The sequence below is a fragment of the Ptychodera flava genome, chromosome 1, assembly GCF_041260155.1.
Source record: "Ptychodera flava strain L36383 chromosome 1, AS_Pfla_20210202, whole genome shotgun sequence".
NCBI classification, from domain to species: Eukaryota; Metazoa; Hemichordata; class Enteropneusta; family Ptychoderidae; genus Ptychodera; species Ptychodera flava.
Genome location: NC_091928.1, coordinates 2,862,828 through 2,875,567, shown reverse-complemented (window position 1 = coordinate 2,875,567; position 12,740 = coordinate 2,862,828). Strand labels below are relative to the sequence as shown.

At 36.5% G+C, this 12,740-nt stretch overlaps 1 protein-coding gene across 1 annotated transcript; it reads left to right on the top strand.

Annotated features, from left to right (window-relative positions):
* Window positions 1-11,101: 11,101 nt before the first annotated feature.
* Window positions 11,102-12,226, top strand: LOC139149084 (piggyBac transposable element-derived protein 4-like). Its single transcript, XM_070720670.1, has one exon. The coding sequence runs from the start codon at window positions 11,102-11,104 to the stop codon at window positions 12,224-12,226; it is 1,125 nt and encodes a 374-aa protein (XP_070576771.1).
* Window positions 12,227-12,740: the final 514 nt, after the last annotated feature.

Sequence of the window (12,740 nt, the reverse complement as noted above, 5' to 3'; positions counted from 1 at the left end):
TAATTACATTAAACATATTTCACTGTCTCCAGTACATTTCATTTAAGTATTTTCACTTGATGCACTTTATCCCTTTCATACATGTTCAAATATCTGACCAGAGAACAAACACTAAATAGTCCAGGATGGGAGCTACAGTGTCATTGACGCTATTTTTATGGTAAAGCTGGGCTGTTAGATTCCTCATGTGCTATTTATAGCAATTATGCAATCTGTGTAAACAGTGCAATGAAAGTGTAACATGATTCCTTATAATGCTTTTGATGACCTTGAACTTCTTAAGTTTCAAACATTTGTCTCTTCAGTGTGCTTTCTCTGAGTAGTACAGTCTCAACTTATTCAACAGAACTTACTTACAATGTTAATTTGAAAGTTAAAATGTCCCTAGGATGACCTTAGTGAGATAATTTCATACAGTCAGGAAATACTTAATTTTGTATCCATGTCTATAGTAGCTTCAGGGACTTTTGCCCTATGTTTTTAAGTAAAATTTATTCTTCTCCGAAACCGCTAGCCCAATTGCTCTCAAATTTGGATTGGATGTTTGCAAGGGTGTTACCCTTCTAATTGTTGAAATTACGACAAAATTGGAAATATTACTGTCAGGGGCAATTTTTGTCATTTTTGGTCAAAAAATCTTAAAAAATATATTCTTTTTAAAGGCCCTGGGCCTTTAAAAAGAATATATCTATATAAGCTGCAACTCTGCGAAATTTGTCCAACCTCTTATTTCCTCAGATATTCATTGCAATCTGCAGATTGAACGATATATGATATAGTCATCAACCGTGCCTAAACAACGTTTGCTTGTAGCAGAATAGGCAAGAAATTTAACACATTTTTGTTCATTTTATATTTCCCGCCATTTTCAAAATATTGCCATGTTATGTGAAAAACAGGGAATTGTCTGTCAAAGTGGAGTGAATCTCTTTCCAGTCCTTTCTGTGGGTTGCACCATGTTGTATTTGTAAAGATTCAAATGTGTCTATGCACCATTTACGCTGTTTATCATGTAGTTGTTTGGAGGCGGCCATATTTGGGTGCGGCACCCGTTTATTATTTATCTTCTTGAAACCTCTCCATTTAGTCCCACTCAGTGGGTAATTATACTTGAGTAAACGTTTCTGAGTAAGAACATTCCTATGAACTAATTTTAATCCAAAAATAAAATCATGAAAATAATGTCAAAAGTTGCAGCTCATGTGCCTTTAAAGCCCCTGGACAGACAGGTTTTATATTTGGTGTACAGATGTCCAGAGATGACAATAGATATGTGGAAATTGTCCTGAAATATACAAATTTGTATTTTTAAGACAATTTTGTCATTTTTGGTCAAGAAAACTTGTTCTCAAAATTACTTGTCTGATAGCTTTGTAATTTGGTACAAAAGTCCCGAGGGATGTTGTTAGATACATTTTCTGCTCAAAGTGTTAGGAAACCCCCCAAATGTTTGTATTTAAAGTAATTTTCTTTTGTGACCTTAAATGACCTACACCAACCCAAGATATGTTGTGAGAGAGTTTTGAAGGCTGTGAACATAATTTTGTCATATTTAGCCCTTCTCCTGCTGAACTTCCCCATGGGAATACATGTTATACACTGAATAGCCTGGTAAATTTAATGTGGTACAGGAGTACAGAATTGAAGGCATCCATGTACATCATTTCTTTGAAATAATGTCATCATTTTCTACATCAAATTGAGGTTCAGAAAATTTTCAATTCCACTACGATGTCATTTTATTTCAACAATGTAACATTAATCATAAATTTCAAGGATTTTGACCCAAAGTCCCGAAAAATTGTATAATTTTACAACTGGCAGTTACATAATCAATGGGCACTCACTCACTAGGGCACTTACATGGAAAAATTTGGAAGTCAAATAACATGAACACATTAGATGTGAATTTCGGGGTAAATTCTGCATTTTTCCCTCTAAAAGTTAGCTTTTAAAATGCCAGTTTTGGTCAAAAAATATCACGTATTGACCTTTATGTTCTTCATATAAATATCGAATTTAAAAGATTCATGTACATGAGTTCTTTCAAATAATGTCATCATATTATACATCAAAGCGAAGGTCAGAAAATTTCTAATTTGTATACAATGTCAAATTATTTTATCATTGTAACATTAATCATAATTTTTAGGGATTTTGACCTAAAGTCCAAAAAAATTGTATAATTTTACAACTGGCAGTTACATAATCAATGGACACTCACTTGCAGGGGTACTCACATGCTAAAATTTTGAAGTCCAATCACATGAACACATTAGATGTGAATTTCGGGGTGAATTTTGCATTTTTCCCTCTAAAAGTAAGCTTTTAAAAATGCCAGTTTTGGTCCAAAAATATCACGTAATGACATTTATGTTCAACATATAGATATCAAATTCAAAAGATTCATGTACATCAGTTCTTCAAAATTATGTCATCGTATTATACATCAAATTGAAGGTCAGAAAATTTTCAATTTCAATATGATACTAAATTATTTCATCATTGTAACATTAGTCATAATCTCCAAGGATTTTGACCCAAAGTCCCGAAAAATTATATAATTTTACAAGTGGCAGTTACATAATCAATGGACACTCACTTGCAGGGGTACTCACATGCTAAAATTTGGAAGTCCGATCACATGAACACATTAGATGTGAATTTTGGGGTAAATTCTGCATTTTCCTTCTAAAAGTAAGCTTTTAAAAATGCCAGTTTTGGTCAAAAAATATTACGGATTGACCTTTATGTTCTACATATAAATATCAAATTTAAAAGATTCATGTACATCATTTCTTTCAAATAATGTCATCATATTATGCATCAAATTGAAGCTAAGAAAATTTTAAATTTCAATATGATGTCAAATTATTGCCACATTGTAACATTAATCATCATTTTCAAGGATTTTGACCCAAAGTCCCTAAAAATGTATATTTTCCAAGACTTTGAGCCACATTATCAATGGGCTCTCACTTATTCTAGAACCTATGGGTTAAAATTTTGAAGTACATTCACTGTAACACATATGTTTTGATGTGCATTCTGGGGTAAATTCTGCATTTTCTAATAAAAAATGAGTTAACTCTAAAGAATGGGCGTTTTGGTCAAAAATAACATGTGTACATGTTCACATCTTGGTCCCATATACATACCGGTATATACAACTGGTCAAACTACATAACTATTCACCATAAGATTGGCTGCCAAATAAAATTCCGGCAATTTCTAACAAAACAGAGTATTCTGGTAGGACTTTTCAATAACAGAATCATGCAATCATTGCCTAGCAACCCCTTTTGATTGACAGGAATGACATAAATACAACGGTTTTCACATCTCACAAATGTTCTCACAGCTTGTAGCTGTACAGCAGTGGAAATTATTTACACTCAAATCAAAGTCTGGCAAGATAGACTGATACATCAGTATTGAGTATGAGAAAATATACTGATAGTAAAAATTATAAAATAATTTTAACTAAAACAAAATATAGATATGATTGTTATCCAAATGTATGCAAATGAGCAACCATCTCCAATTTTGCAAGTTCAGAGACTTTCTGCAAAGTTGAGGGCACAGGTTATTGACACGTCATTGCACAGGTTATTGAAAAAGCTTCATAATTGGATATCAAATTGCACAGAAAAATGGAAAAGGTTTACAAAATACAATTCTGAAGCAAATAAAATGACTGAAAACACTTCATGAAAAAATATATTTCAATAAACTTCACCTCTGATTCATCAACATTCTGAAACTGTCACTGGCACACTATCATTTGATGACCTTGATGCTTGTGTAAATAAAAGATTCAATTTCAAAAGCAATGAAGAGATTTAAACTTATGATACAATGATTAAAAATGTAAATGTATGGTAAATGAATGAAGAGAGTTGTGACAAGAGAAAGGGATGGACAAGTTGCTTAGCAACAAAAGGATTGTTATCTTCACAGCTGATCTGAATGACAGTGATATTTTGCAAATAATGGTTGATATCCATTGATGACCTTGAAGGTTGTGCTACTCCAAGAAGATCATATATTATATAATGATGTAAATGTAAAAAACACAAAAAGAATTTGGAAAGATGTAAATGGAATGACTACAAATACAAGGACTACTGGCAAGAATAATGCAAGGATTGGTTACTTAGCAACAAGAGATTGCACAGCTGACCTGGATGGCAATCATGACATTTCGAAATGAACAAATGATATCTCCTGATGACGCCGAATGTCTTATTTCAGTAAAAAATTCAAACAATGCAAATAAATATAAAGAACCAAAAGACTTAGAATTGTAAATAAATTATTGGTAAATAAAGAGGCTCCTGACATATGGAGGACAGATTGAATGTTTAGCCACTATGTTATGTAACTTTGAAACCTTCATAGTTGATCCAATAGCTTTCAACTGACAAAGAGTTTTGAAAAACTAACGTGCAATTATTTGTATGAGAACTTTCTGGGTCCACAAATTCAACAAAACTCACACGTGGTCATTTGTATCAGAACTTTTCGGTGCACACAATTCCCAAAAACTCACTTGTAATTATTTGTATCAGAACTTTCGGTGAACACCATTCTAAAACTTTACATGTGTAATTTTTTGTATCAGAACTTTCGGTAAGTCCATTCTAAGAACTTACATGTGTAATTATTTGTATCAGAACTTTCGGTAAATCCGTTCTAAGAACTTACATGTGTAATTATTTGTATCAGAACTTTTGGTGAACACCATTCTACAAACTTGCATGAGTAATTATTTGTATCAGAATTTTTTGTTGTACACCATTCTAAAAACTCACTTGTAATTATTTGTATCAGAACTTTGGGTGTACAAAATTCTAAAAAACTCAAATGCAATTAGTTACACTACTAAGAACAATATTGTGCTTGGCATCTTTCATAGTTTAGGATGACTAATACCCTTCAGAATAAGACAAGAAAAAAAATCTGTTTAACAGACCCATCCAATCCATTTTGAGTCTCTTCAATTAATTTGATGCTGACCCTCACTTACTGAGCAAAACGAGGCAAAAAAAAAAAGTGAGCGCGATGTCATTTCAAGAAATGAACTCAAGCTGACCTCACAGAACCTATTACTTATTATACTATTTGAAAAGCAAAAGGGAACAGAAAGTTACTGACACAAAAATGAAAAGAGGGTCTGTTGAACAGAGTTCTTTTACTTGTCATTTATGGAATCTTATGGAGAAAATTAATTTTCCTCATCTGAAGAATTACTGCATCCAGACGCTTGTCTCTCAAAGGCACCGACAAAGTCCTTCTTTGTGTGGTAGAGCTCAAAGCACGGAGTGATGCACATCGCCTTTACGCATTGCTTGCACTGGTAAGATGACTCTATACCATATCTTTTCTTTGTCACTGCCTGTACTCTGCAATGACGTCGGTCAGCTGGGCCACACACTTGACATTCTCGTGTGATGTTTTGCTTCACCCCAAGTGGCTGGATTTTCTTGAGGAAGTGACAGCCATCAAGACGAGCAAGATTTTCAGTTGAATCAGCCTGACGTCCTCTTGGTGTTCTTTGGCTTACTGCAGGGGCACCAGATGCTACCAGCTGTTTGACGACGTCTCGGCGAAATATTCTTTGTAGGACTGGTCGCCTTCCATTCTGACTGGACCATTCTCTATACAAAATATATGCATTTAGAATGGCCAGACTCAGAAAATGGAAGAAAACTTTCTTCCACCATTTGATGGTTTGCCGTCAATAAGATGAATAGCCTACCATCTGGTCACTCTTATCAACTGCACCCATATTCTGGTTGTACACGTGGATCATTTCTGGCCGCTTGACAGAACTACCATCTCTTGTTCTCTTGCCGAGGTCACCTGACATTTTGTCAAAAAAATTTTATTGCTAAGTTATCCATATGTACCAAAAATCAGACCTCTAGCTCTATTGGCTCGCTCAAAATTAGATATGCGCATAATAAATGAAGTACAATATGTGGCGTCATAAGGTGTCCCATCATACCATACATGAAGGGTGTAGCACTTGTGGTTACTGAGTGGCTCGCTCAAAATTAGATATGCGCATAATAAATGAAGTACAATATGTGGCGTCATAAGGTGTCCCATCATACCATACATGAAGGGTGTAGCACTTGTGGTTACTGAGTTATGGACAAATATGTATATTTGAGGTCAAAGGTCACCGAGGTCACGGGACATTTTGTCAAAAAAATTGTTTTGCTAAGTTATCCCTATATACCAAAAATCAGACCTCTAGCTCTATTGGCTCGCTCAAAATTAGATATGTGCATAATTAATGAGGTACAATATGTGGCGTCATAAGGTGTCCCATCATACCATATATGAAGGGTGTACCACTTGTGGTTACTGAGTAATGGACAAATATGTATATTTCAGGTCAAAGGTCACTAAGGTCACGTGACATTTTGTCAAAATATCCGAGATATCTGCATGAAAGGATGGACTCACGGATGGACGAACAGACGGACATGACCCAATCTATAAGCCCACTGGACTTCATCCACGGGGACTAAAAATTGTGTCACTGCATCCTATTTGCAATATGAGAAACTAAATTTTTATTTTTCGTGGCCTTATACATGGGAGTCTATGGAGATCCGCCTTATACATGGGAGTCTTTGGACGTGTAAACTAAAAATACGCAAATTTCAACACGATTTGCCCAAATTTGGGAAAGGTCACTCCTATGCACTTCCATACCAAGTTTCAAATCAATCGGACTTGTGGTTTCAGAGAAGAAGATTTTTTGACCAAAATTTGGAGAAAATTACAAAAAAATTCATGAAAAATAGCAAGTCCAAGATACTGACCCAAGATTTGCACAATCATTTCATGTCAGCCCAAAGTACTTACATGCTAATTTTTCATGTGATCTGCTCAGTGGTTATTGAGTTTTTTCAATTTTGACTGTTTTTATATTTTTTCACTTAATTTGCATATTTTTGGCAATGACAACTTCATTTGAACAAAATCTCATCTCATCATCTACAGCCCATCATCCATGTACACACCAAATATCAAGATGAAATGTACAGCGGTTTTGGAGTTTTTGATGTTGACGGACAGACATACAGACATACAGACATACAGACACACAGACATACAGACATACAGACATACATACATACAGACATTTCCCTAGCCTATAAGAATAGCTTCCATTGCCATATATACATATGGCTATGGGAGCTAAAAATTCCTTAAAAATACAGATTTGCATATTTCATCACAATTTGAACAAATCCAAGTTGGGTTATCCGTAGGGACCTGTATACCAAATATCAAAGCTGTCAGACAAGCGGTTTTGATGAAATAAATTTTTGACCAAAAATGACAAAAAAATTCCTTAAAAATACAGATTTGCATATTTCATCACAATTTGAACAAATCCAAGTTGGGTTATCCCTAGGGACTGTATACCAAATATCAAAGCTGTCAGACAAGCGTTTTGATGAAATAAATTTTTGACCAAAATGACAAAAAAATTCCTTAAATATACAGATTTGCTTATTTCATCACAATTTGAACAAATCCAACTTGGGCTATCCCTAGGGACCTGTATACCAAATATCAAAGCTGTCAGACGAGCGGTTTTGATGAAATAAATTTTTGACCAAAAATGACAAAAAAATTCCTTAAAAATACAGATTTGCTTATTTCATCACAATTTGAACAAATCCACGTTGGGTTATCCCTAGGGACCTGTATACCAAATATCAAAGCTGTCAGACAAGCGGTTTTGATGAAATAAATTTTTGACCAAAAATGACAAAAAAATTCCTTAAAAATACAGATTTGCATATTTCATCACAATTTGAACAAATCCAAGTTGGGTTATCCCTAGGGACCTGTATACCAAATATCAAAGCTGTCAGACAAGCGGTTTTGATGAAATAAATTTTTGACCAAAAATGAAAAAAAAATTCCTTAAAAATACAGATTTGCATATTTCATCACAATTGAGAAGAAATCCAACTTGGGTTATCCCTATGGACCTGTATACCAAATATCAAAGCTGTCTGACCAGCGGTTATGAAGAAGAAGATTTTTTACCAAAAACGCCTTTTTTGGCACTAATTTGCATATTTTTGGCAATGACAACTTCATTTGAACAAAATCTCATCTACAGCCCATCATCCATGTACACACCAAATATCAAGATGAAATGTGCAGCGGTTTTGGAGTTTTTGATGTTGACGGACAGACATACAGACATACAGACATACAGACACACAGACATACAGACATACAGACATACATACATACAGACATTTCCCTAGCCTATAAGAATAGCTTCCATTGCCATATATACATATGGCTATGGGAGCTAATAAATACTAATGATAATTGACAACTGAATTCGGACGTTGCCATGATGGTTTATACACCTCTCAGCTGTGTGCTATTTTTAGACTGTGACCCGAAACACGCTGATACAGGTCTTGAACAAAAATAATACTTGTTGTGTCAAACCACTTGCTATTGAACAACGCTTGTGAAAAGTTTCGTGAATTTCTGACAGTGCGCCTATATTTGCGGCATGATTTCACGATGCCATGTATGCGCTGTTACCGTTCAAGGCCGATCGTATAGCCCAGTGTACGCGTGTACAGCGTACAACGCTATGGCACTGAGTTAATACGGCGAAACTCGCCTTTACGCTATCGGACTTCAGTCAACATTGACGAGTTGAAACATGGCTACTGAACAGTGATATACTACCCGTTACCAGTGAAAAGGAAAACTGTGGCAAATCACGGTCACTCAAATCCACTCTTACAACGATATTATTATCTTGAAAGGCTGAGGGGTCAGTAAAATCAGACGTGGGAATGTCAGACCACCACATCCTGCATTGACTCCAAACAGACAGACACTAACAGTTGACAATGACCGAATACAAGAGAAGTTGGCCAGTACAGTATGCACCCAATTAGAATATATGCTCCATAATAGCGTTTCTTTTTTTGAAGTCTCACTCAAGTTATACACGAAAGCGATCTAAATGTCATTCATAAGATAAGCGTAATGTTTGCAAACTTCACAGATCACAGTTCAACGCACGTATGATATACACACATAGGGTAAAATCAAAGATGGCGGTGTATCGCAATAATACCATTCAAGGGGAATCTGTCATTCAAGGTATTCATCAGAAACAAGCCACATAGATTTGGAATCAAGACGTGGGTTTTATCTGAAGCTGAAACTAGATATGTCAAAAGGCTTCAGATTAATCACGGTCAGTAATCTCTTCATCTGTATACATTTTATTCGCATAAAAAATCATTGTTACCATTGCTATTCATAATGTAATTGTAGAAACTACCAAGTTGTTCTTCCAAACTTAATTTATTTTATATGAATTTGCTTTTTATCTAAGACAAAGATAAAAACATAACAATTTGAGTCAGCATGCTACCATATTTATGTCAGAAATATTACATATTTGCATGCTGTCCACCTTTTTATTGATCAGTTGATACAAGTCTTATGTCATCAGTAGTAAAATATGACTGCTGTGGTGTATTTTTTATGTCAAAAAAAAAATTCCATTTCACAGATTTGAAATTATCAATATCAGTGCCTACATTCTGTATCCACTGCAAACCCAATGTCTAACACTTTGCTCCTGGCACCAGATGACTTCTTTGAAATATTTCCCTCCACAGAATAAAGTGTTCAGAGGTATGGCACTTTTCAGGCCAGTTTTACCACAGCCAACGTGTGAAGCATTGGCGATAGCTCCATCTTCCCCATTTGGCAATGCAGGATACAAGACGGTGTACCAGGTGTCAGTCTATGCAAGTCATGCAGCACAGAAAACAAAGTTGACCCTTTTTGTCACCCTTATGAAATTCCATGTCAGTTTGGAAACACTGAAGATGTCCAAGTGTCCCATTCAAAATCCTTTGACACCATGAATCGTAATGTACAAAAGCATACCTTGCAGTGGAATTTCAAACCCAGACTTTGTATTAGTGGCTTACAAGGCAGTCAAGTCAGTGTTATCAGTCTTCAAAGGAATTAAAAGTGAAACACAGGGTTATGACCAATGTTGTTTGCCTTTGTCAACAGCCATTACCAGGACATCCTTCTACCAATTACATCAAATCTGTACATGATGAACAAATCACTACTGTCAACAAAAGCTAAAAAATACCGTCAAGGACAGTGTGCTCACATTCGGTTTGAATTGGTAAATTCAAGAAATATTTAAACCAGAAAAACAAGAATGACAAAAGCAAATAAGGTCTGCAACTTAGGTACTGGAGGTCATCTTTAGGAACATGCATATCAACTTCTATAGCAATGGGACAAGCAGATCCTACATACATAAGCAAATGTCTACAAAAAAAATTAGCAAGAGAAGCTTAACAATAAGAAAAGGTGGGGAAAGTGGGGAAAAAATAAAGAGTGGGAAAAAATTTTCAAGGGATGTGGTAAAAAGTAATGCTACCTCATCAATCTTCTAGCCCCTACCCCCTCCTGAATATCAAATGTTCCACCCCTAACATAAGATCAGCTGGCAGGAAATGTATTTACAACCTTGAGGATGTTTTAATTAATGCTATGAGTGCTATCATTTGAATGTAAACAGCACTTAAATCATTTACAGATAGTAAAATGCCTTCCACTGTGGGGGGATTACGACATCTGGAATTATCCTGGATCCTAATTTCTAATCAGTTCTTGTGTGTCTTACATGCAAAAGTTGCAAAAATTGGTTCGCAATGAAAAAATTCACCACAGCTTTGTTTTCTGGACCAAATTTTACTACAAATTGATATTAACCCTTCTCCTGCTGAACCCGGAATATTCCGGGCGTTGGGGGTGCACTCCTAAACTGAACCCGGAATAATCCGGGTCAGGGCAGGGGCCATGGTACTGTTATCAACATCGACAAATAAAAACCATCTTTATAAAATTTAAGCGTGTTGTGTCATGTATTGTAAAGTTGGTGGTGATAGGTCAGTCTGGCGAAAATATGATCACATGATTCGAATGTTACCCGGATGAAATGTCGCAATGTTTTGATTTTGAAGGTCGAGCAGTCACGGTGGATTTAAAAATGGCGGCAACGGGTCCTGACTTCGGCAGATTGCGCAATCTTCCGCCAGAAATACACGAAATTTTCAACGACGAGGATAGTAGAGAAGAATTTTTAGGGTTTTCGGATGTCAATGATGACTCAGACGATGACTTTGACGCCGAAAATGCACAGGGTTGGCAACAAGTCAACGCAGATCATCAACGTCGGCAACCACCTCCCTTTACTGGCAACCCAGGTTTTCAGGTTGACGTTTCAGCGGACCCCAGTTTTTTAGATTTTGTTTTCCTGATGATTCCGGCCGACTCATTCGATGTGATGTCCCTTCAAACCAACAAATATGCAAGGGATTATCTGTCAGGTACACAGTTACTGCCACATTCTCGCTTCGTCGGTGCGGTACTAGCTATGGGACTGGTAATCCACGAAGACATCAGCGACTACTGGTCAACCGATCTCGTCCTTGCGACTCCATTTTTTCCATCGATCATGTCGCGGGATCGATTTCTCAACGTCTTGTTGTTTTTCCATCTCGCAAATAACGACAATTATATCCCAAGAGGACGGGACGGCTACGATCCACTATTCAAACTTGGAGCAGTATACCGGAACATCGTGCGCAACTTCCGGGATGTCTGGCAGCCGAACAAAAACATCTGCGTCGACGAGGGAATGGTGCCGTTCCGTGGTAACATCCACTTCAAGGTGCACAACCCTGATAAGCAAGACAAGTATGGCTTCAAAGCCTATGAAGTATGCGATTCGTCGAATGGATACTGCTGCAAGTTTGAACTGTACACCGTTAGAAGTGACGAGACGACCAGTGGCAAGGGCAAGACTTACGATCTGGTAATGGGCTTGATGGATGGTTACCTGAGAAAGGGGCATGTTCTCTATGTTGACAACTACTATACATCACCCATCTTATTTTATGACCTATACAAAGAAGATACATTAGCCTGTGGTACTAGCAGACACAGGAAAGGGATCCCAGCCAGAATAAAAGAGACAAAGCTGAAGGAGAAAGGTGAGAAGCTTGTCATGGTGAAGGGTCCACTAATGGTCATGAAATACAAAGATCGTAAAGATGTGGTGATGTTGTCAACAATCCACTCTGCCAAAAACATTGACCTCGGTGACCTTTGACCTCAAATATACATATTTGTCCATAACTCAGTAACCACAAGTGCTACACCCTTCATATTTGGTATGATTGGACACCTTATGACACCACATACTGTACCTCAATAATTATGCACATATCTCATTCTGAGCAAGCCAATAGAGCTGGATGTCTGATTTTTGGTATATAAGGATAACTATAGGAGAGAAATTTTTTTGACCAAATGTCATGTGACCTCGATGACCTTTTACCTAAAATATATGTTTATGTCAATAAATAAGTAACCACAAGTGCTATGTCCTTTGTATTTAGTAGGATTGGAGACCTTATGACAACACATGCTTTACGTCATTAATTATGTACACATCTAATTCTGGGCAAGCGAATAGAGCTAGAGATCTGATTTTTAGCTCCGCTGTCAGCGACGCGGAGCTTATCAAATAGGTTGATTTTCCGTCGTCGTCCGTCGTCCGTCGTCGTCGTCGTCGTCCGTCAACAATTGCCTTCTCCTCTGAAACTGCAAGTCCAATTGCTTTG

What these genes read in the sequence shown, in the direction of transcription:
- LOC139149084 (XM_070720670.1), top strand. Translation starts at nt 11,102, where the DNA reads ATGGCGGCAACGGGTCCTGACTTCGGCAGATTGCGCAATCTTCCGCCA.